This window comes from Gavia stellata, chromosome 2 (assembly GCF_030936135.1).
Source record: "Gavia stellata isolate bGavSte3 chromosome 2, bGavSte3.hap2, whole genome shotgun sequence".
Lineage (NCBI taxonomy): Eukaryota > Metazoa > Chordata > Aves > Gaviiformes > Gaviidae > Gavia > Gavia stellata.
Window position 1 is genome coordinate 72,727,248 of NC_082595.1, and position 20,852 is coordinate 72,748,099.

At 38.5% G+C, this 20,852-nt stretch overlaps 1 protein-coding gene across 1 annotated transcript in view; it reads left to right on the top strand.

Moving 5' to 3' along the window:
- The window catches only part of RARS2 (arginyl-tRNA synthetase 2, mitochondrial), a 41,263-nt gene that overhangs the window by 1,471 nt on the left and 18,940 nt on the right, over positions 1–20,852 (top strand). The window contains exons 3-11 of the mRNA XM_059835343.1: positions 129–234; positions 3,577–3,660; positions 5,815–5,912; positions 7,017–7,072; positions 8,615–8,698; positions 12,382–12,458; positions 16,017–16,172; positions 18,157–18,263; positions 18,841–18,936. Coding sequence (XP_059691326.1) covers positions 129–234; positions 3,577–3,660; positions 5,815–5,912; positions 7,017–7,072; positions 8,615–8,698; positions 12,382–12,458; positions 16,017–16,172; positions 18,157–18,263; positions 18,841–18,936 — 864 coding nt within the window. The remainder of the gene's footprint in view (positions 1–128; positions 235–3,576; positions 3,661–5,814; positions 5,913–7,016; positions 7,073–8,614; positions 8,699–12,381; positions 12,459–16,016; positions 16,173–18,156; positions 18,264–18,840; positions 18,937–20,852) is intronic.

Sequence of the window (20,852 nt, forward strand, 5' to 3'; positions counted from 1 at the left end):
TGAACTTTCAGGTACCTGTGACTGGTTTATGTTTGCCAATTAGACTTGTCATATGCAGAGTCAGCTTGGATCTGCCAAATCTTCTCAACAAGTTTTTTTTTGTGATTTTCATCTGTTCTTTTTTTCAGACACGCTGCTGATTTCCAGCTTTCCATTGCTTCTGTAACAGAAGACAGTTCTAGTAATTGCTTAGCCCAAGATCTTCAACTTCGAGCTCAGAAGCTAGCTGAAAGGGTATGCTAATGCATTAATCATATATTTGATGAAACAACAAACTTAGAGACCCGAGGTACAACAAGAAATGGTACTCTTTCTCCATGCACCTGTTTGGGTAGAGTAGTTTAATGACTGTAGCTGGTGTAATTGTACACAGAATCTTCACAGGGAATTGGAGAAGCAGCTTTAGTTAAGGTTCTTGTGAAATTGTTTTCAAATAGTTTGAGAGTAAATAATATTTGTGAAGTTAGGAGGGTATCTAAAGGGTATGGTCTGTACTGTTGCCCAAAACTTGAGGAAAAAAATTGAGTATGCAGTGGCTTGAAAAATCAGGGACAGCAAAGTCCAGCACCAGGATGGCAATAGAGAAGTTTAGCTTGTGGGTCAGACAGGCCAGATTTTCAAATCCTTAACTGCTTGAAATTGAGGTTTCTTAGAACAGCAATTTTTTCAGGCATGTTAGTCTGGGAAATGGCAGTAGCTGAGGTGTTAAGACTAACTACAGCACAAAAAAGAAGCAGCATGCAAAACAAGGTCTACAGAAGTGACACAAACCTTGAAGGAAGGGAAGGAAATAAAAAATTTGGAAAAGCTGGCATGCATAAAGTTGAGCAAAAGTGGGATCAGAAGGGTGATGCTAAGGTTTGAGGGATCGTTTGAGCTGAAAAAATCCTTTGCAATCTAAAAATGTGTTGCTGATGCCAATGAAGAGGAGTATAAACTAGGAATTTGTCATAAAGTTAGTTGCAAAGTGGAGCTACATCCCATAATGAAAGTGCAAACAAGATTCTTCGTCTGCATCAGAAGGAGCAAGCTTGAGAAGGAAGCAGTTGGGTTCTATATGATTAGGCGTTAAAAAGGACAAATAAAACCAGTTTTAATACCACTGAGAAGCTATACTGTTTCTCCATTTCATTCTTCACTGCCGAGATGCTGAAAAGATCCATATCTTGGACCCATTCTTGTAACAGATGAATATTCTGACTCAGGTGAAGGAACTGATGGTGCACAGATGTACAACCAAAAGTTCTGAAACAACTTAAAGATTATAGTATCATAGAATGGTTCGAGTTGGAAGGGACCTTGAAAGATCATCTAGTCCAACCCTCATGCAATGAGCAGGGACATCTTTGACTAGATCAGGTTGCTCAGCTTGTACGTGATCTTAGAACCATAAAATAATTCAGGTTGGAAAGGACCTCAGGAAATTATCTATTCCCATCTTCTCCTCAGTGCAGGTTGCTGAGGGTTTTTGTATGAGGTTGCTGAGGACCTTTGAAATCCTATCAGGTTTTGAAAGCCTCCGAGAATTTGACAGCCTCCCTGGGCAATCTGTTCCAATGATTGTAACGTCACGGTAACAATTTTTTGTCTTGTGTCTAGTCTCTCACTGTAAAAACAGCTGCTGTTCCCAGTGTTTAGAAAGTTGCAGATTGTCTCTCTGCTTTATTGTTTGTGGCTCATTAAATAAATCTGGGACACTTAGCCCTGCATCTTTACATGAAAGAGCAGTTGTAACAGTAAAGAAGAACAGACCGTCAATATAAGCCCCAAAACTGACTAGACCGTGCCGGTTAGACAAAGGAAAAAAAAAATCCATTAATCTCTTAGGAATGATTTTGTTGGGGAGTGGATAAAGGAGATGCATTTAGTATAATTTGTTTAGACTGGCCATGTCAATCCACAAAGAAGGTAAGCAGTGTAGAAATTAGCAAAATATGACCACCTATCAAACAATGTAGGCAGTTACCAGTTTTTGTCATGATAAACAGTTGATGGAGTGCCTCAAGGTTCAACAGTATGTTCTTAGTCACTTCCGAGGAAATAGGTCACAATATTTGAAATACAGATATTTAGGTAAGGCAGAAGAGATGGAAATTTTTCTCGTTGACTAAAATAGCCTAAATAATAAGGCATTGTGGTACTAAATGAAACATAATGTGCTCTGATGTGCTGAGAATTGTCTGATTTCCATAGGCTTTTGATTTCATTTGGCTGGTTGGTTCTTGTTTCATCTTTGGACTGTTAGCTCCTTGCAGAAGGGACATTGTGTTGTGGGGTTTTTATGCCCCTGTACAGCATAGTGGCATTCTGGTCCAAGCCTTAGGCACAGGGAGATCTGGTTACTAAAGAACCACAAGACAGTCGGAGGAGAGGTTGTTAAAGCTACGGAGAGGCCAGATGAGCACTCATATTAAAGAGAGATAAAAAACACTGAAATGACAAATGACAGATTATGTAGAAAATGTTTAGCAGAACAAATCGTATGGAGAAAGTTCAGTGGGAATTTCTGTTTTCTCTCTGTCCTGTAAATAAAAAGGACCTTTCGTAAAATGAAAAGGTGGGAAATTCAGAGTCAATACAAGAAATATTTTTACGTGTACCTTGTGGATAAACATTGGAATTTGTTGTTATTGGAGCTTGTGAAGGTTAAAGAACTTCAAGACTAACCATAATTTCATCTCCTGGTTAAGTTAATGTCTAAGCTGGAGACCTAGCATGAGGGTAGAATTTCTTCTTCATGCTGATGAGCTTCAGTAGGAATGTATAGCTTGCCTCTATCAAAGATATTAAACAAGTGATAAAGCGATTGTGTTGTCTTTTATAGGCTTTCCATCTCTCTCTTTTTTTTTTTTTTTAAGACAATTTCTTGGCTATGAAAGACAGCTAGTTTAATAAGAAACTCTCAAACCTGACAGGTTGAGATTCAAAACTCTCAGCCTGTGAAGAGATCAAAATTTGTGTAAAGAGGAGGTTGGCATTAGGGGTTGGGTGCCCAAATATTCTTTGTGGGTTCAGAATTTTAAAAACATGTGCCTTATGGAAATTGTAAATGAATTTTTTAATAAAATGGTCTTTAACATCTTTATTTTGTATCACTGGATACTGCAGAACATTGTCATTAAAGTCGGAAACTTCAAGAAACAGCAGTCTAAAACTTCTGTCTGAGGTTTTCTTTCAGACATTGATATTAGTGGTTTGGTTTTGTTTTTTTTTAAAGTGCTGTCAGGTACTGTGTAAGCTGTCAAATGTATTTCAGCTTTTGTGTGTACAAAGAGATCAACTACTGCTCCCACTCAAAATAAAACACAGACTGTACACATGCAGGGACTGAAGTAAAACGTATGTGTGACATTTCAGGCTGAGTTACATTCAGAGGTATTGAGCATGAATTGGAAATAATAAAATCATCCCTTTTCCAGCAGGATTGATTAAATGATTGATTTGTGCTTGCTTCAAACCAATAAATAACATAATAATGTTTATAGTGGATTAAATTAATATTTATAGTGGATCAAACTACAATTTTCCAATTTACCTGTTTACATGTAGAGTTTCTGTTTTGTTTTGTTATTTTAGCTAAAATGTGATGCTGTAGTGAGTGAAATCAGCGCTGGTCCAGGAACAGTGAACTTTACAATAAACAGGGAATTATTAGCAAAGGTGAGTACTATATTTCACGTGCGTTAAGGTAAAAATAAATTCCTCAATATAAAACTATAGAATACTTACTGTTGTCTTAGAAAGGTATTTTCTATGTCAAACTGTCTTTTGTACGCTCTCCTCGAGGATCCCTGTTGCTGATTTGTTATGTAGGCCTAGAATTTGGAATGAGGCTCACAAAAGTTTATCCTTATGAGGAAACAATGTATCTACCATTCACTGATAATCATAACTCCTCTTTTTCCTCTCGCTTTCTGCTTTAAAAGGCAGGCTTGTTATCTGCTTTGAGTTTCTACAATATACAACTCAAAAGTTTTGGTGTTGTATGTAAAGACTCTTGTTTAATAGAAAAGGATGATGAAAAGATACCTGAAATAAAAGTATTTGATAGCAGATCTATCATTACATACTTTGTTAAAAAAAAAATAAAATAAAAAGGGAAGATATATTCCTCAAAGTCCAACGCCTGACTGAAATTGAAAGCTTTGTTTGTTAAACCAGTAAGTTAATGAAAGGAAGATACCGCTCAGTCTGTAAGAGTAATGTCTCAGTTGTACTCTGTCTGGAGTATTTGCAAGAGCTTCATAAAGATAAGTGGATGGCTGGTACTGTTAGACTGGAGACTGAATGAAAGCTTTGCTAAGCCAGTTCAACTAATTTATGGAGCAAGCTACATTGTGGTGGTGTTCATGGTCTTAATCTATAGGCTTAGCAACTCTTGTGGAAAATGATGTTGTGGTCTTAGAAAATTAACCATATGTGAATTAGGGGCAAGAAATCAGGTCTTACCTAATACTGGTGAAGCCCTCTTCCTATCAGTACTTCCACTGAGTCACTTAGGCTTGTAGTCCTCTTTTCCTGAATGGTAAGACACTTTCTTCTTGTGGATTGCTAATGCTTAGGCATGCCTATCAATCAGTTGCTTTATCTCTTTTTCTTTAGCTATTTATAATCAATCCATCTTGATAAGAACATAGCAGCTGACTATTCACTGAAATAGTAGGTTCAGTGGTAAATTTTATTCATGGACAGGATTTCACAAGGTACTTAAACTGACTAGAATCCCTACAGATAAATGGTTCAAGCAAAACTATGTGTCTGGCCAGGTCTGATCAGAGAGGATTCTGTAGTAGTTGTTTTGTCTCTTAAACTGTCTTTAGTGATAATCATGAAGACTAGAACTCCTGTATTTCTGTGTGAGATTTCCTGAAGCGAAAGAAGTATGTTCATGTGCTATTCAGTTGATGAGCATATGTGTGGTAATGCTCAGGCAGTCAGAGCTCATGGGATTTCTTGCAGGCCCTCGGTCACAAGGAGTGTGTGGGAGGCCTGATGTGTCCCAAAGGGTTGGACCTACATGATCTGGCTGTGCTGTGCACAGCAGGTGTCCCCTGTATTAACACCTTGACAAAAACCCTGGATATAGGACAGGACTACTAGTAATTTCAGAGAAATGGCCAAACACCTCAAATTGTGCCTAGGTGAGATGTATTTGTGGGAACAGGACACTTCTGAGGAAGCCCAAAGGTATGGTACGTAGCTTTTTTTAAATTAATTAAAAAGCAAAGGAAAAAAAAAAAGCCTGTTGAGAACATTTGGCTGCCCAGTGAGATAAATTCTCTAGTGAAGTTTACTGCTCATAAGGTCTCCTACTTTTTCATCAAAATCTATGGTCTAGTTCTACAAGGTACCCTTTTTATTTTAAAATGTGTTACCTGAATTAGGAGAGGTGAGGGTCCTGGTTAGAACCCTATTTACATGAGAACTGTCTCATTTTACATGAGGTCACTGTTCTACCCACCAATTACCTGTGGATTACTCTCTTGCCCTTTCATGTTATGTAACTAAAAAGTGATAAAAACTAGGCTTTCCACTTCCTTCTAAGTTTCCACCAAAATCAGCCTTGATTTTCACCAAAATCTCTGCCTATAATTTCTCTAACTTTTCAGTTGATCAGCTTTCAAAAGTTAATGGCATTTTCATCTGTATATGAGATCTTGTTTGCTTGGCAGACCAGCCACCTAATTGCTAATGTAAATAAGGCTGTGGAATCAGACTCTTCTGTGATTGGTAAACAGTTTTCCTGATCATGCTTTCTGTTTTTGAAACACATTTTCCGTTTTTCCTTTTTTTTTAACCTTCCTTGTGGTTTAGACTGTGTTGCAGCAGGTGTTGAAAGATGGCTCAGAGTATGGAGTAAAAAGTGAACTTTTCTCTACAGTGCCTAGACAAAAGGCAGTGATTGAGTTCAGGTAAGCACGTGGCATGAGTCCTTTGAGAAAATTGCCTTGTCTGCTGATTGATATTTTGCTGATTGATATTCATTGCTGTAATGTATGATGCCTGTGAAGTTAAACCATATTTACAGTATTATATTCAGCTGTATTTGATACTCCGATATATTTGCCAAGTAGGATATAAGCTATATTTAGGGAATTGAGGCTTTTTCCCAGAATATATTTTGGTATTTAAAGAGTTCACGCCTCACACTGCCCTCCACTAAGAATAGTCTCATTTAGTGCATAATAGCATTCAGTTTTTAAGTTGGCTTCTTTTATTTTGTTACCAAGAAACATGATCTGAATTTTCAGTCACTAACCCATTTTTTTTTTTCACCTTAATACCTTCCTCCCTGACTTGCTAAAGCAGCCAGGCATTTGTCTTGCTAAATCTTCTCAGTTGCTGGCCCCAAAATTTCTGTCCACTGCAATTTTGTTTATGGTCACCTGCTCATGGAATGAAAAGTGACTGACTCAGATCTCTTTATGTATAAATATTTTTGTTCTCTTATACTCCCTCTGTAGGTTTCCATAGTCTTAGAAAGTAAGCACTTGGCTTTAGTTTGGAGGGTGAATTTTCATAGCTGAACTTCCATTTTATTATCAGGGGCAAATAATTGTGGGTACAGGGTTCTTTTTGGGAGGGCCATTGTTGGTAGAAGGTGATGTGATTTTAGTTACTGATTCTTGTACACAAGGTCCCCTGTCCTGGTATCAGATTTATCTCTAATAAAGGTATGAGTAGAATGATCCATATGTCCAAAACGTGTAAAAAGTGAGAAGATAGTGTAAGTCCTTTGTCACTAGTACAGTTGGGTTTTAGGGGGTTCTTTGTTGTGGGGTTTTTTGTGGTTTCTTTTTCCCTATAACACTGGCTGTTAGCTGATATTGGAGGAAGAGCTGGTTGGATAGGAAAATTTGCTGTCTTGAACAGAAGCTAATCAGGAAATTTTAAGGGAAAATTGAAAATGGTGGTTTTATTTCAGTTCTGCTACATGCATGAGTTGAATTCTTTTGATTTGGTGATCTGGCAGTCTTGTGCATTGAACCAACATTATTTGTGAAAATTTGTTACAGCTCCCCTAATATTGCCAAAAAGTTTCACATAGGACATTTGCGTTCCACAATAGTGGGTAAGTATGCATTTAACTGTGTCCTAAAAGGGCTTCTTTGTCTTCCTGCTTCACTTGACAGGGGAACACTGCTAACCTTTCACTCTTTTAGTGGAGTGGCCGTGTCAGCTCGACTTGCTAATTAAAAACCTTTTCCCCATTATGCAGAGAAGAAAAGAGCATGGTGTGTTGCTGGCAGATTTATTAAGTCACACGTAATACAGTTTTATGACTGTGAATATTAAATGAAGTAGTTTAAAATTGTTCTACAAAGACACCCAGGGCAGTTTTCATTGAGGTGTTATAAGAGTCCTTTGAATTTGAAATTTGCAATTTGCACTGGACTTCAGAGCAGTCAGATAGTTAAGTCTTGGTGGCTGTCTTGCAAAAAGCTTGCTTTTATATGTTAATTACTTTATGCCAGTATTACTAACACAGTTACTGTAATTTGTAATGGAATAATTAATAAGTTTATTGTGCAGTACTCTAATGGCATATGGAAAACATTATTTCTCCCTCCTTTCCCTCTTTCACAATAAAAACTAGTAGGTTATTAGCAGAATATCCTACAGTGTCTGGGCATCTAATATTGTATTAGTTTTTAATTATTTAATGTATCATGTATAATTATTAATTACATAAAGTTAATAATTCTGCCTTTTAATGGACTGATACTTGAGTGAAATTACGTATTTTGGGCTCTTCATGTTCCATTTCTGGACCCTTTGCTATAGAAAAAAAACGCTTTCAAAAATAGTTCTGTAGATCAATGTTTGTCCAGTTCTCTTAGAGTGAATTGACTACAGAGGATGGAATTGCAAGTAATTGCAAGCTATAATATGGTGTTACAATAACAGAAGAAGAGAAACCTTTCTGCATCCTTTTACATCAGTATTGTAATTGAAAGTTACCCTTGAAGCACAGGAAAATAGAGGAAGGGATGCGGATATTTCTTCTTTGTAATTCTATGGTTTTAGCTAAGCTCAGGAGAAAGATCAAGGGGTTTTGTTCTAATAACAGTTAGAACCAAGACATGCTTATGTGATACGGTAAGTTTGGAGCATATCAGATATATAGTGTGTTAAGTGCAGAGCGCATTACTGCTCCAGCAGTATATAGAGATTCAGGTCTTGATGCTCTATTTAACGTCACAGTTAATAGCAGTTTGTGGATTTTGAGTACTTGCTTAACCTCCTGGTATGAGGTTGCCTGACTGCAATGGAAATTATGTATACTGCCACATATTTGTGAGAATACAAGAAGACTTTAAAAAGTGTTTTTCATGTTCATATACTTTGCACGCACATACACATGTGTATGTTTTTATCACTGTTGTATGAGACACTTTATGGCACCTTTCAAATGCATGGCCTTTCTTTTCCTGCTCAGAATACTATTGCTTTTAGTTGTGAGCTATTTTAGGAAATTCTATGGAGTAGTTCATCTGATTGCTTTTCCTCATCATTTTGAATACAGAACATACAAAACCAGAAAACTGTTTTGTTGGGATGAGAGACTACCTACAACTGAATAATAATAATACCAGTTTTGTTTCCTTACCAGGGAATTTTATAGCAAATCTCAAAGTTGCACTGGGACATGAAGTAATAAGAATAAATTACCTCGGTGACTGGGGCATGCAGTTTGGTATGTTTTAATATTTGTTTCTCCTGTTCCTTTTCTACTGTATAATATGGTCTAGGTTTCCAGCTTCAGTTTTTGCAGGCATTGGATTCACTCTGGGCTCATAAAGAGTAATATTGTGTTTCCATGCATGTAATGTGTAGTTACTCTCCTTAAAATATGAACAAAACAGTCCAGACTGATTCATCAGCAGTATGACTTCTGTACAAGAAATAACAGGAGGAAATTTACCCAACAGTCCCTCTGCCTCTCAGTAGCTCCTCTCTCAGATTACGTATGTGTAATTTGGGATTTATTTTTAAAGGCCAGTATAAATATTTTCTCAGTGTGCTAGTTATACCTTTGGAGCTTTCATAGCTGAACAGACTTCTGTTGCTGCCTCCAGACAAAATGCATACGTATTACCATAGCTGTTGCATGTCTACTGTGATACTGTCTTCCTTATTCAGATTTTGCATGTGTAACAGTTGTGGAAGAGCAAGATTGTTAACTTACCTATGCCACACCTGTACACACAACAATAGAATAATTGTAACAAAATTCATATGTTATATTTGTTTGTCTTTGTGTGTGTTGTGGCATTTTCTGTATATGTTTTTTGTTCCCTCTGGAAACTAGTACATAGAGGTCAATTAACTTCCACAGCAACAGCATTTTGGCAGGTTGAGGCCTGGAGAGTTTGTATCTTTAAAGATATCCCAACACTTCCCCCAAAATATTCAGTTTCCCTTTAAAATGTAGCAAAAGAGAGCTGTGTAGGTGGAGAATGTGCAAGTGAATAGGCCCTAGATGACTAGTAATCTTGCATGTATGTGCCTTTGCATGCACACACACATACACACTCCTACCTCTTCTGAAATGTCCATCAGATAAGTGAGGACTGAAAAATCCTCTCATGTGCAGCCTAGCATGGCTTGATATTTATTTCCTGACCAGAGATTATTTATGTCTGATTGCTGGATCTGTAAATATCCCTCTTAGATGGCAGTTGACCCATCCATAGGATTCACAACTTTGTTGATTTCTGTTGTTAATCTTGCATTTTAAATTGATCCATATTCTCCTCTCCTTTTCTAATTTACCCCCAAAATCTGTTTTTGAGATATTTTTAGGCATTTTTAAAAAAGGCAATCATGCCTACTTCCTCATTCTTCAAAGCTGGTACACCTGTGCAAGCTATAAAACTCCCCCCCATCTTGCAGTAGGTTCTGAAAACAGTGTCCATGTGTCTACTTTTAAATGGCAAACACAAAGTGCAATGTCTATTACATGGTCGCTTTTACTCATTCCAGCCCTTATGCGGCCCCCTCCAGTTTCGCTGGTACCACTGTTTATGGGGACATCAATGAATCAGCTTTATGAACAGAGCTGTGTTAAAAACTTGGTATAAATACCCTACTTCTACTCCATTTATGTATTCAGATTCAGCAGTGTAGATAACATTACTGAAATGTATTCAGTTCTACCCATTCTCCTTCTAGAATAAATTCCTGGATTTTAGACAGTTGAGTAAAACATTCTTATGACTGTGAGAGCAGTAATAGAATATTTTTTCCTTTGTTAAATTATTTCTTCCGCAGTTCATCTTTCCTGATGCTGTTTCTGATCAAACAGTAGTTTATAGCAGAGCCTTGCTTCACTTAGGATTTGTTTCATAGGAATTGAATACAGAATGAGTTCACCTAAAATTCAATAAATTTCATCATTGCATATTTCATTAATTTTTGCCCCTTAGACATAATTTTATCACTATGCTATTGTATAATGAATGTGGCAATGACAATTAAGCAATAAAATGCAATGTGGTTAAAGGGCTTTTCAACTGACCTCACTCACTCTGTCTTTGAAGATACTAAATGGTACTCCTGAGTCTGAGTATCAGGAATTTTATGTACTTTAATACAAAGTTTCCTGAAGGTATAAAGATCACAATGTCTGTTATTGACATGTGTACCTGCTGTCCAGCACACAACTGTTAAAATCATGCTTTTGACCTGGTAGTTCCAACTGTTTCTTTCAAAATGGGTGCTCCCCTCTTTATTTGGGCTGGCTCAGCTCAAATATATGACAAGTTTTATAACAAATAATATAATCATGCTTCACAAAATTATAGCATAGGAATATTATTATAATGGTCCTTTCCCAGAAACAGTGCTATAATTAATGATCTGTCAGCATTTCTATTACAACTGCTATTGTCAGAGGCTTTAAAACGTAATACTTGAAAACATATTTTGCTGAAACACGGCAGAGAAGTCCTCAACCTCTAGGCAGTTTTGGGGCAGGTTTCTTAAGGTAACAAAGCTTATGCACTCACACTGTCTGTCCATCTGTCTTCCTGTCACTCTGCTCCTAATAAATTTTGAACCCATTGGCCAACTTCAGTCAGATCTGAGAAAGAAAAATGTCTCCAAGAGAACAAATTTATTTTAGTATTGTGACAGTTGGCAGCCGAGTGGGATAGAAATTCAGTGTAGTGCCCTCTGGGAGAGAAAGTTAACTTCTGTGTTTAGCCTGCTGGCTAACCAGTCAGCACATCTAAGTCAGAATCAGTCCTACCACGTGCTGCATCTTGCCAATAATTAGTGAGTATAACAAGGGCTGGGGATAGTTCGGGGAAGACAAAAACATGTGGAAAGATGTGTTTGGGTTGAATAAAAACTGGCAGTCTTGCTGGGGGTTGGGTTGTGAAGCCAGCATTGAAAAGTAGAATGTGTAGATTCACTAATATCTTAAGAGAGATCATTAGGAAATCAAGCTCTGATTGCTCATAGAACAAGCTGTCCTTAAAGAAACTCCCTTTCAATAGGATTAGACTAATTTTGTTTCCTGAACCCTAACTTGTTTTTCTTGCCTAAATCTGCCACGGTTTCTGTCACACTCAGTGTTTCCAAGAGGGAAGATCTTGAGACAGTGCTATTTGTTTAGTTGCAGAGGGCTTTTTGAAGGGATACCTGCATACCTATTCCTTGGATGCTGTCTTCACATCAGTCCTGGTCCTTGTCAGCTCAGAGGAATGAGATGGCCTTAAAAGCAGCCTCAGGAAATCTAAGAGGCTTCAGAGTTAATATTGCTAGATTACTGAATGAGTTAATGGGCTCTTTTGATTTAGACGATAAGACTGGGATTTGGATCTTGCCCTTTTGGAAAGTGCAGAAGCCAAGTCAGGTATGTGAAAAAAGCTGCATATTCTCAGCGTGCAGCATAAAGTTCCCTTGCAAATATTGCATGAGTGGTATGTGGAATACCGTATTGTGGCCCAGTTTCTATTGTTCTTGAAATGATAATACTGTTAAGGGAGGAAGCAAAACAAGGAGTTTTGAGCATGTTCTGTTGCTGGACAGTTTCCACTGTGTGGCTTCTCGTTTACAGCTGGTTACTGTGTAAAAGATAATTTTCTCTACAAGTCCAGAAACACAAATTCCATTTATGAGGAATTGAAGAATCAACATAGTGTTTCTTACTAGTTTCTAGCTATTATAGTTTTGGGTTTTTTCATGCAGTGGAATAACAGGTTATGCTTTTGATTCGTTTTTATAGCATACACCATTATTTTGTTTAAAAAGGTAAGGCGTTTCTTTCATTACATATGTTGTTTTCGTAAGTAAGTCTAGTCTTAACAACTTAATCAGCGAAACAGTATACTCTGGGCTTTGGTCTAACTCTGTATTTAATTGTTTTTCAAGGCTTATTGGGTGTTGGTTTCCAACGCTTTGGCAGCAAAGACAAGCTAAAATCCAGTCCTTTACAACACCTTTTTGAGGTAAGTTCAGAGAAGATCAACTAGGGACTTCAGAGGACAGTCCATTTAACTTAGCTGGCAATTTTGTACAGAATGGTATGTCTGCAGGGTCATGATGAGATTCATGTTGGATTTAAACTACCTTGCTTGAAGGACCAGTGCTAGCCTGGGCCATGGCAGCAGAGACAGTTTTCACAGGTTTCATTAGGCTGAAAAATACACCCATTAAGGTAGGTAATCATGTAGATACTTAGGTTGCATTGATTACTGCTACCACCACAGCCAGCTTGAATGATATCAACTATCTTAACTGGGCATAGGTGACCGCTGAGCTCACTGTGGTAACTGCAGTGGAAATGGTGTCTCACATCTAATGCTGTAGCATGTTGGTTACTGAAGGTGTGAAAAGAAGTGGCATGTATGGTGTAAAAATCCTCTTGTTGCTAGTATTTTTAGAATCGGTAATATTTGATTTACATTGCTCAATACACAATTGTGGTTGGGGAAAAGGATCTTTAGTGTTTTGTATCTAATATGGAGCCTTAGCATATACAGGTAGGAGGAGTGACTGTCACTTTCCAGAATACTGCTCTGGCTTTGCAGAATGCTCTTTTTTCTTCCACGAGTGTAGAAGAGCCAGGAGCATTAGAAGGTGTGGTTTCTGCTGACAGGCACTCATGAAATGCATTTCAGCAGTAGGAAAGGCAGTTTCATTGCAGAAGGTTGCCCTCTCGGTTGCCCACTAGCATGGTGCAAGTGCTATAGACTGCATTTCCATGTGTCAGGACCAAACTGACTTAGTGGACTGTCCAGGTTAGCAATAAAGATTGAGATAGTTTAACAAGCCTTGTTTTTCCGGGACTAACATGGTTTTGATTGTTGGTTTGCTCCATTCAAATATGCCTAATATCATCTGAGTTAGTATGTATTTCTTCCTCTTTACCAGTTCCTGTGTCACTTCTTGTTTCATACAGTGCAATGAGTAAAAAAGGTTTTCATAAATCTTTTGATACTTGTAAGTGATCTTTGGTTGACAACCGTGCTGGGTATGATATGTAGGAGAACATGACTTATGTACTTACCCCACAAATCCAACAACCATAAGGGTAGGTGGACAACATTTTCTGAATGGCTAATGTTCAAGCCCTCATCCTTTGAAAGAAATATCTCATGTGTTAATGGGGCTTTGTCAGGGTTCTTTTGTGGCACTGTCAAGTGTTCTGTTATTACAAAGCTGAGCTGTGCTTCACCCTCTGAGCTGGATATGGGAACTATTGCTAATGCGGGTGTTCGGCCATTTTCGCATAAATCTGTTTGCTGGCAAAGGAACAAACTGTGTTTGAATACTTGGATACTCTACAGCTGAATACATATTACGCAGATTGTTTATATGTCAGAGTAGCTCCTGAGTTTCCCAGCTTCTTTGACATAGATAAATTTTGTTCGCTCAATAAAATTGATAGATTCTCAACATGGAGGTGTTTTAGAGATGTAGGATGGATTTAAAAAGACAACAAGAAGTAGTCATATTCCTGTGGTTGTGCATTGCTGCATATTATTTAATTTTTATTTATGATTTCAGTTTGTTCTTAGGAGTTAAATTTCGAATACTTCAATTTTGCACTAAAGCTTTAAAATAGCATCTGTTGCAGTAGCGTGTAGGCTTTATGACCTTAAAAATTTACCTTCAAGTGTAGAGAACAGTATTCAGTCAAGCTGCAAAAGGTTCTAAAACAGTAGTTGCTGAGACCAAATTAGTTTCTCAAATATTCCCAATTTTTAACTGTTTGTTCAGCTGTATTCTTGGTTTATATCAAAAAGTGAGACATGTTTCAAAGTGGTGTTTTTTTCTGCTGTTGTGTGAAACTAATCTTTCCTATAGTTTCTTTAAAAAGAAAATTTCCATAGTACAATTTCTATAGAAATAAATGTATAGACAAATGTACCTTTCCAAACCTCCTTGCACCCTCCATTTTGGTCAAGAATCAGATGCAAATATGCTGTTTGCATTATTTTTGCTTTATAACATCAAAGATTGGTGGTGGTGTCAGATTGTGTGAAACTACTGATGGGGGAGGGGGAGTATTGTTCTTGGAAAGGGTTGAATTTTCCCTCTACTTTAAATTTCTTTTTTGTGGCAGAGCTAAGCAAACATTAATCTTTGAGGCTTGTCAGCAGTACTGCCTGTTAAAATCTCTAAAGATCTTGGGACATAAAAGGAAGGGGAAAAGTTCAAGAGTTTTGCTGTGGAAGCTTTTTTTTTTTTAATAGGTGGAACCCATTAGAGCAAGGTATTGTTGGCAAACGCCTTGTCTGAACATTGCAGGAGTGAAGTTATTATAATTACTTATTTTTTATCAAGATCTCAATGATTTGGGGATTAAAACTCCCTTACAAACACTTAAAAGTTAAACAGCATTGAGCTATTTGGGTCTAAACACATAGTGTAACCCCTAGTTAATTTAATTATTTTTACGTAGTACTTTAACTTTTCAAAAACTTTTCGATGGGCTTTCAAAATGCTACGTGTGGAAAGCAAGGAATCATTGTCTGGGCAAATATTTGGCCTTTAGATGTAAAGGAATATGTTATCATAGACTAGATTCATAGAATATCTCAAGTTGGAAGGGACCCATAAGGATCATCAAGTCCAGCTCCCGGCTCCTTGCAGGACTTCCTAAAACTAAACTATATGACTAAGAGCATCATCCAGGCACTCCTTAAACTCTGCCAGGCTTGGTGCTTTGACCACTTCCCTGGGGAGCCTGTTCCAGTGACCAACCACACTCTCAGTGAAGAACCTTTTCCTAATGTCCAGTCTGAACTTGCCCTGACGCAGTTTCATTCCATTTCCTCGTGTCCTGTCACTAGTCACCAGAGAGCGGAGATCAGTGCCTCCCCCTCCGCTGGCCCCTCTTGAGGAAGTTGTAGACTGCCATGAGGTTACCCCTCAGCCTTCTCTTCTCCAAGCTGGAGAGCCAAATTTGTTGTACATAGATAAAGTTGGCTAATGCAAGAGTTTGCAATGCTTTTAGCAAACTGACAGTGCATGTGTGTGTGTAGTCAGATGTTGACATTCACATGCTTGACTTCAGCCACAGAGATAGCATGTATTAGTATGGGTGCATAGCGCTATAAGTAAATGGCTTTTGGATCAGAACTGTTTGGGGTTTTTTTGACCTTGTAAAACATTGAGTCTTATGAACTTTGTGGTCCTCTGAAGAAAAGTCTCTGGTTTAAAAGTCTGTGATGGTTTCCTTTTCATGCATAAATTAGTTCTTCCATATTCTGTTGCTGCAGTTTGTTTCAAGGTTACGGAGAGGATGATAACAACATCAGTAAGGAATGATGGTCTTAGTCTTGTTTCAAGATAAGCTGCACATTTTCCTATTGGAGTTTGGACTACTCATTCATCCTTTAAGTAGGAAATGTGTTCTTTTAACGCAGCTTTAAAATTTTGACATTACAAATGTCATCTTTAAATGTATTTGTATTGTGCTTGTAGAACTTTGCTCTGCTTATTTTTATTGGAGGAGAGGATTATATTTCTTCAACATTTTCAGTGCCATTGTATTTTAGGTGTATGTGCAGATTAACAAAGCAGCAGAAGATGAAAACACAAAAAAACTGGCTAAGGATTTCTTTAGAAAACTGGAGGAACATGATGACCAGACATTGTCACTTTGGAAACAATTTAGAGACTTCAGTATTGAGGAATATGTCCGAATTTATAAGGTACAAATCATTCACTTCTTTTTCTGTGTTGTTGGTAAAATGGTCTCTTTTTATCTGTTGCTCCATCAATCTAATTGACAGTGCACAGCACCTTTTCATCTAAGAGACCGCCAAGCAGTGAACTGACTTAAGAACAGAGGTTGCTGTAATGCTGTCAATTCATTGCCTTTCCAGTAGACTTCACAGTGTTGTGGGGAAGATGTTTCCAAATATGCCAGTTTATGCCCCATTCTGTTTGGAGAAAGCACAGTAGTTGATTTAACATCCACGCAGACCATCATTTTAGCTGATGACAGCCTGGATACATTTTGTTCAATCGAGTCCATGTAGTTGACCCTTTGACTAATTCTCCCTTCTCAGAAGCCCTGAAGCTAGGAGTATGGTGCTAGGCAACAAAGCAAATCAGTGTTAGATAAATATTGTTCAGTTTTACTTTATCTTTGAAGTCAGCAACAACTCACTAAATTTAACAGTTTCCATGTAATAAATTTTATTAGGAGATAACTCTGTTTTCACACTTCTGTTACGTTACAATGCAGAGCTGTGTATGTTGCCTATTAAATTGAGTGTAAGTAATTATAGCAGCAGGAGTTTACAATAGTAATAAGTGCATAAGTTACCTGCAGGATGAGTTGAGCTAATACACAGCCATCTGTTGCACACTGTAGTCTCAAGAATGGAGCCGGTGTCCACTCTTTCCTGGGAGATGTTTGTGCCACTGACCACAAAATGAATCTTACGAATTTGAGAAACAGGAGTGAGATACACCTTCTGTCACTGAAACCAGTCTCTTGATATTAGTACTATGTAATCTTACTCAAAAGTCCATCTGAAAACCAGCTAGTGTTTTTCTTTCCCACATTCTTGTAATGAAGTTCTGGAATGGGTGCCCAGTTTTGGTGGGCTTAGAAATTTTTTTCTAACTTGCAGCTCCAAAGAATTTGTGACTCGTTTGATACCACTTCCTTCTTCTAGTATTATTCTTTACTTAAAATTGCACTTCCATGTCTCCTTCTTCTTGATGTATTTGTAGAAATTGGTCATGTCTTCTTTCATCCTTGATTGCAAAGTTAAAAGAGAACTGGCCTGCTCCTTTCTCATTAATCCAGACAACCTGGCTGTGCTTTAATTTCTTCCCTGAAACATATAACAAGATTCATGCTAAGTACTCTAAGTTAAGATCTCCTAAGTGAGACACAGCCTTGATAATTCTAGTGGAAAGCTGACCTGTTAGGGTAAGTGGGTACCGGGCTACACAGCCTTGATAATTCTAGTGGAAAGCTGACCTGTTAGGGTAAGTGGGTACTGGGCTGTGTATGCAGCTGCCTCATGATGGTCACTGATCATTGATCACATGATGACTGGTACAGCTAGATCTTTCTCCCCCGATTCCTTTTCAAACTAACAAATATCAGGCTGATGGATCACAGCTTTGTTGCCCTCAGTTAAAAACCTTGTCTTTTGTACTAATACATTTTACCTGGTTTTGACAGCAAAGGTCATGCTCTCTCTCCTAGGTGTACCCTCAGCCTTCCTAGTAATGGTGATTTGTGTGATCAGCAGTGTTTGTGAGCAGCTCCTGCTTTTTTTTTTGCTTTCTTTTAGCATCCTTTTAAAATAGGATTGGTCTCAAGTCCAAGTAACTTCTCTGCATTCCACTGGTTTCACCTTCAGCACAGCAAGTTAGAGACCTACCTCAGATCTTTTGTGCTAATTTCTCTCTCCACTTTACTCCTAATTTCTCATGAACATTATATCCAACACTGCATTAAATTCAGGGAGAATAATTCTAATGCAGAAATCGATTAAATCAAAATCAAAACATCCTTTCCTTTTAGCAATGAAGTGACATTTCTTGGAATAAAATTAATCTTTGCACTCTATCTGACCTGTGATACACTCCTATTGTCTGACTTGATTTGAAGAAATGATTACCCTCAATCTAACAATGTTTCCCTTCTTTGATATTCTTGGAACTTTTCAGCGTCTAGGAGTGCACTTTGATGAATATTCTGGAGAATCATTTTACCAAGAGAAGTCCCAGGAAGTTCTAAAGATGTTGGAGGATAAAGGACTCCTTCAGAAAACAATGTATGAGCTCATTATTCAATCTATTTGTGTAGTTTACTTAACAACTCAGTTGCATTTCAAATGAAATCTCATGAGTGAGGTGTGTACATCATCTAAAGGGAAGAGTTTAGATGGTTTTGATAGCTATTCTAGTAGGCCAACAGGATTTGTGCAATCACAGCTAAAAATAAAGTTTGCCTTTTCTTGTGGTTAGCACAGAAGCCTAGCCGTGACAAATTAGGTACAATGACAGTGTGCACCTCCTAATGGCCTTTTAGGCTGTTAATGAGTTTGGTAGCTGCATGTGCCATTTAACGAGCAGAGTTAGATGAGATCCTTGCCTTGATGTACTGCCTTGCTGAACTGGGACAGAAGCTGTAGTTAGGGAGTGCACCAGAATGTGGGCAGGCAGCTCTCTGGCATCAGCAGTGGTGACAACAAACTTAGAGGAATGGTCTTCAAAAAGGCTTAAAGGATACAGTCATTCAAAGAAAAGAATGAGATTGTCACAAGAGGTTCTCACCTGTATCTTACCTGAACTTTACCTGTATTTTGGACCTGGCTTGCAGTTACTTCAGTGTTTTCTCTCAACTTATAGAAAAGGGACAGGAATTGTGGATCTTTCAGAAAAGAAAGACCTCTCATCGTTTTCCACCGTTATGCGTAGTGATGGGACATCGCTTTATATAACAAGGCAAGTAAGCCCATCTGTGTTTCTTGACATTTGTTTTGCCAGTAAACTTTTGTACATGATTAGGTTTGTAACTGATAGTACAGATTTTGAAGCTTTTTATTTCTGGGATGGAACACCTTGACAAATGAGTAATTGTAACTGGAACTAGTAAGGTAACTATGATGGGATGAAAATGGCTCAGGAGGAACAACCGCTTTTTAATATTTTTCCTCCCCTTAAGCAGTCTGTTAGTAAATCTCCTCTTTCCATAAATCATAATACTTTCTCCAGCTACTGACTTTGAAAACAAAGCTGGGATCTCTTCATCTAATAAACACTTGCCAAATAATGAAGGCTTTAGAAAGACCTTTGCTTAAAATGTTTATTGGCAGTGTGTTGCAGAAAAAAATGGCTTGTTCAGCCATGTCTTCTTTGACTCAGTGGACCACCAGCACTGTACCATCAATTTTATCACTGTTTTCCTGCCTTCTCATCAGTATCCTAAAATTCCTCTTGGTTATTTTAATATGAAGCCTTAACAGTTTCCTTGTGCCGGTAATGTAAATAAATCAGATGTCTAGCCCTCAGGGTAAACTGTGTATAACTTTTCAGGATAAGGGTATTAGAGAGATGCTGCAGTCAATCCTTCACATTAGGAAGCTGCTGAATCCTGGAGCCAGATATAAGCAAGGCTGCCACAAGCTCCATGCTCACAGGTCCCACCAGTAGTGAGACTGAGCAGCTGTTCCCAGTAGGCACACAAACTATACAGATAGCCAACCAAACAGGGCAACACAGACAAAACCACTCAGCACTCAGCCAGCACGAATGGCTTCATTTTGTTCTGCTCTGGCTGATTAGGGTGAAGGTCTAATAGTGTGAAGCAATATACGCGCACGCGTGTATGTGTATAGACACATCTATGTATGTGATACATATTATCTACATAAGTAATATACATATGTATTATATGTATAGAGTGTGTATACACAATGTAGATCTCTCCAGTAGCTGAGCTTCAACTCTCAGTTCGCCCATTAGCTGGTCCCTGGATCCCCAGGTTTCCCCACTTGCTGGCACCTGGGCATGTGAGCCCCCAGTGCCCATAGCCCCACTCCAGTTGCTGGTACAGACACAGTGAATTCCTCCAGTAACTGGGTTTCAACATGCGGTCCATCCAGCAGCTGGCCCTGGATCCTCACTCTCCCTGGTTCCCTCCTACACAGAGACACATACGTACACAGGTGGGTCTCTTGTTAAACCCCAGGCCCCATGGTCTCTCCAACAGTTGGCCTGGACACCCTGATACTGACAGTACAGACTCCTCTGGGTGCCTTATCTTTGAAGACACACATGTTCCTGGCTCCCAGCACACTTCACCTGCTTGCTGGCTAGTTCAGCTTGATATTTGCTGTCAGTCACATGTGGACGTGTGTGCCCCCACTCCAGTTGTTGGCAGCAGAGACACCTTGGCCCCTGTAACCCACGGTCAAACTCCAGTTGCTATTTAATTTCACTTACCTCCAGTCCCTTCAGTTGCTGGCACCACAGATGCATGGCCTATATGACCTGTAGTCCCCAACTCCAGTTGCTGATACTTAGATCTCTAAACACATGTGCACATAGAAGAAAGACCCCCTCACCCAGAAAAAGTTTGAAATGGAGTTTAATGAGAAGACAGGACAGACTGTGCTGATCAGGTGCAGGGCACAACTGGACAAACATACTAACCAGCAATCGGTTTAAAAGCCACATGCCCCTTTTATCATCTTCTCCCTCTCTTTTCCCATCTTTGGTTCCTCCCGTAAGCATCCCATAACGTCTTGTGCAATTACAAAATGCTTTTCCCTTGCATCCCATGTCCCTTAGGCAGTAACCTCCCTCAGTCAGAAGGTGGTCCAGAGAGCTGCTCCTGGTGACCCCTGAGGTGGGTTTCA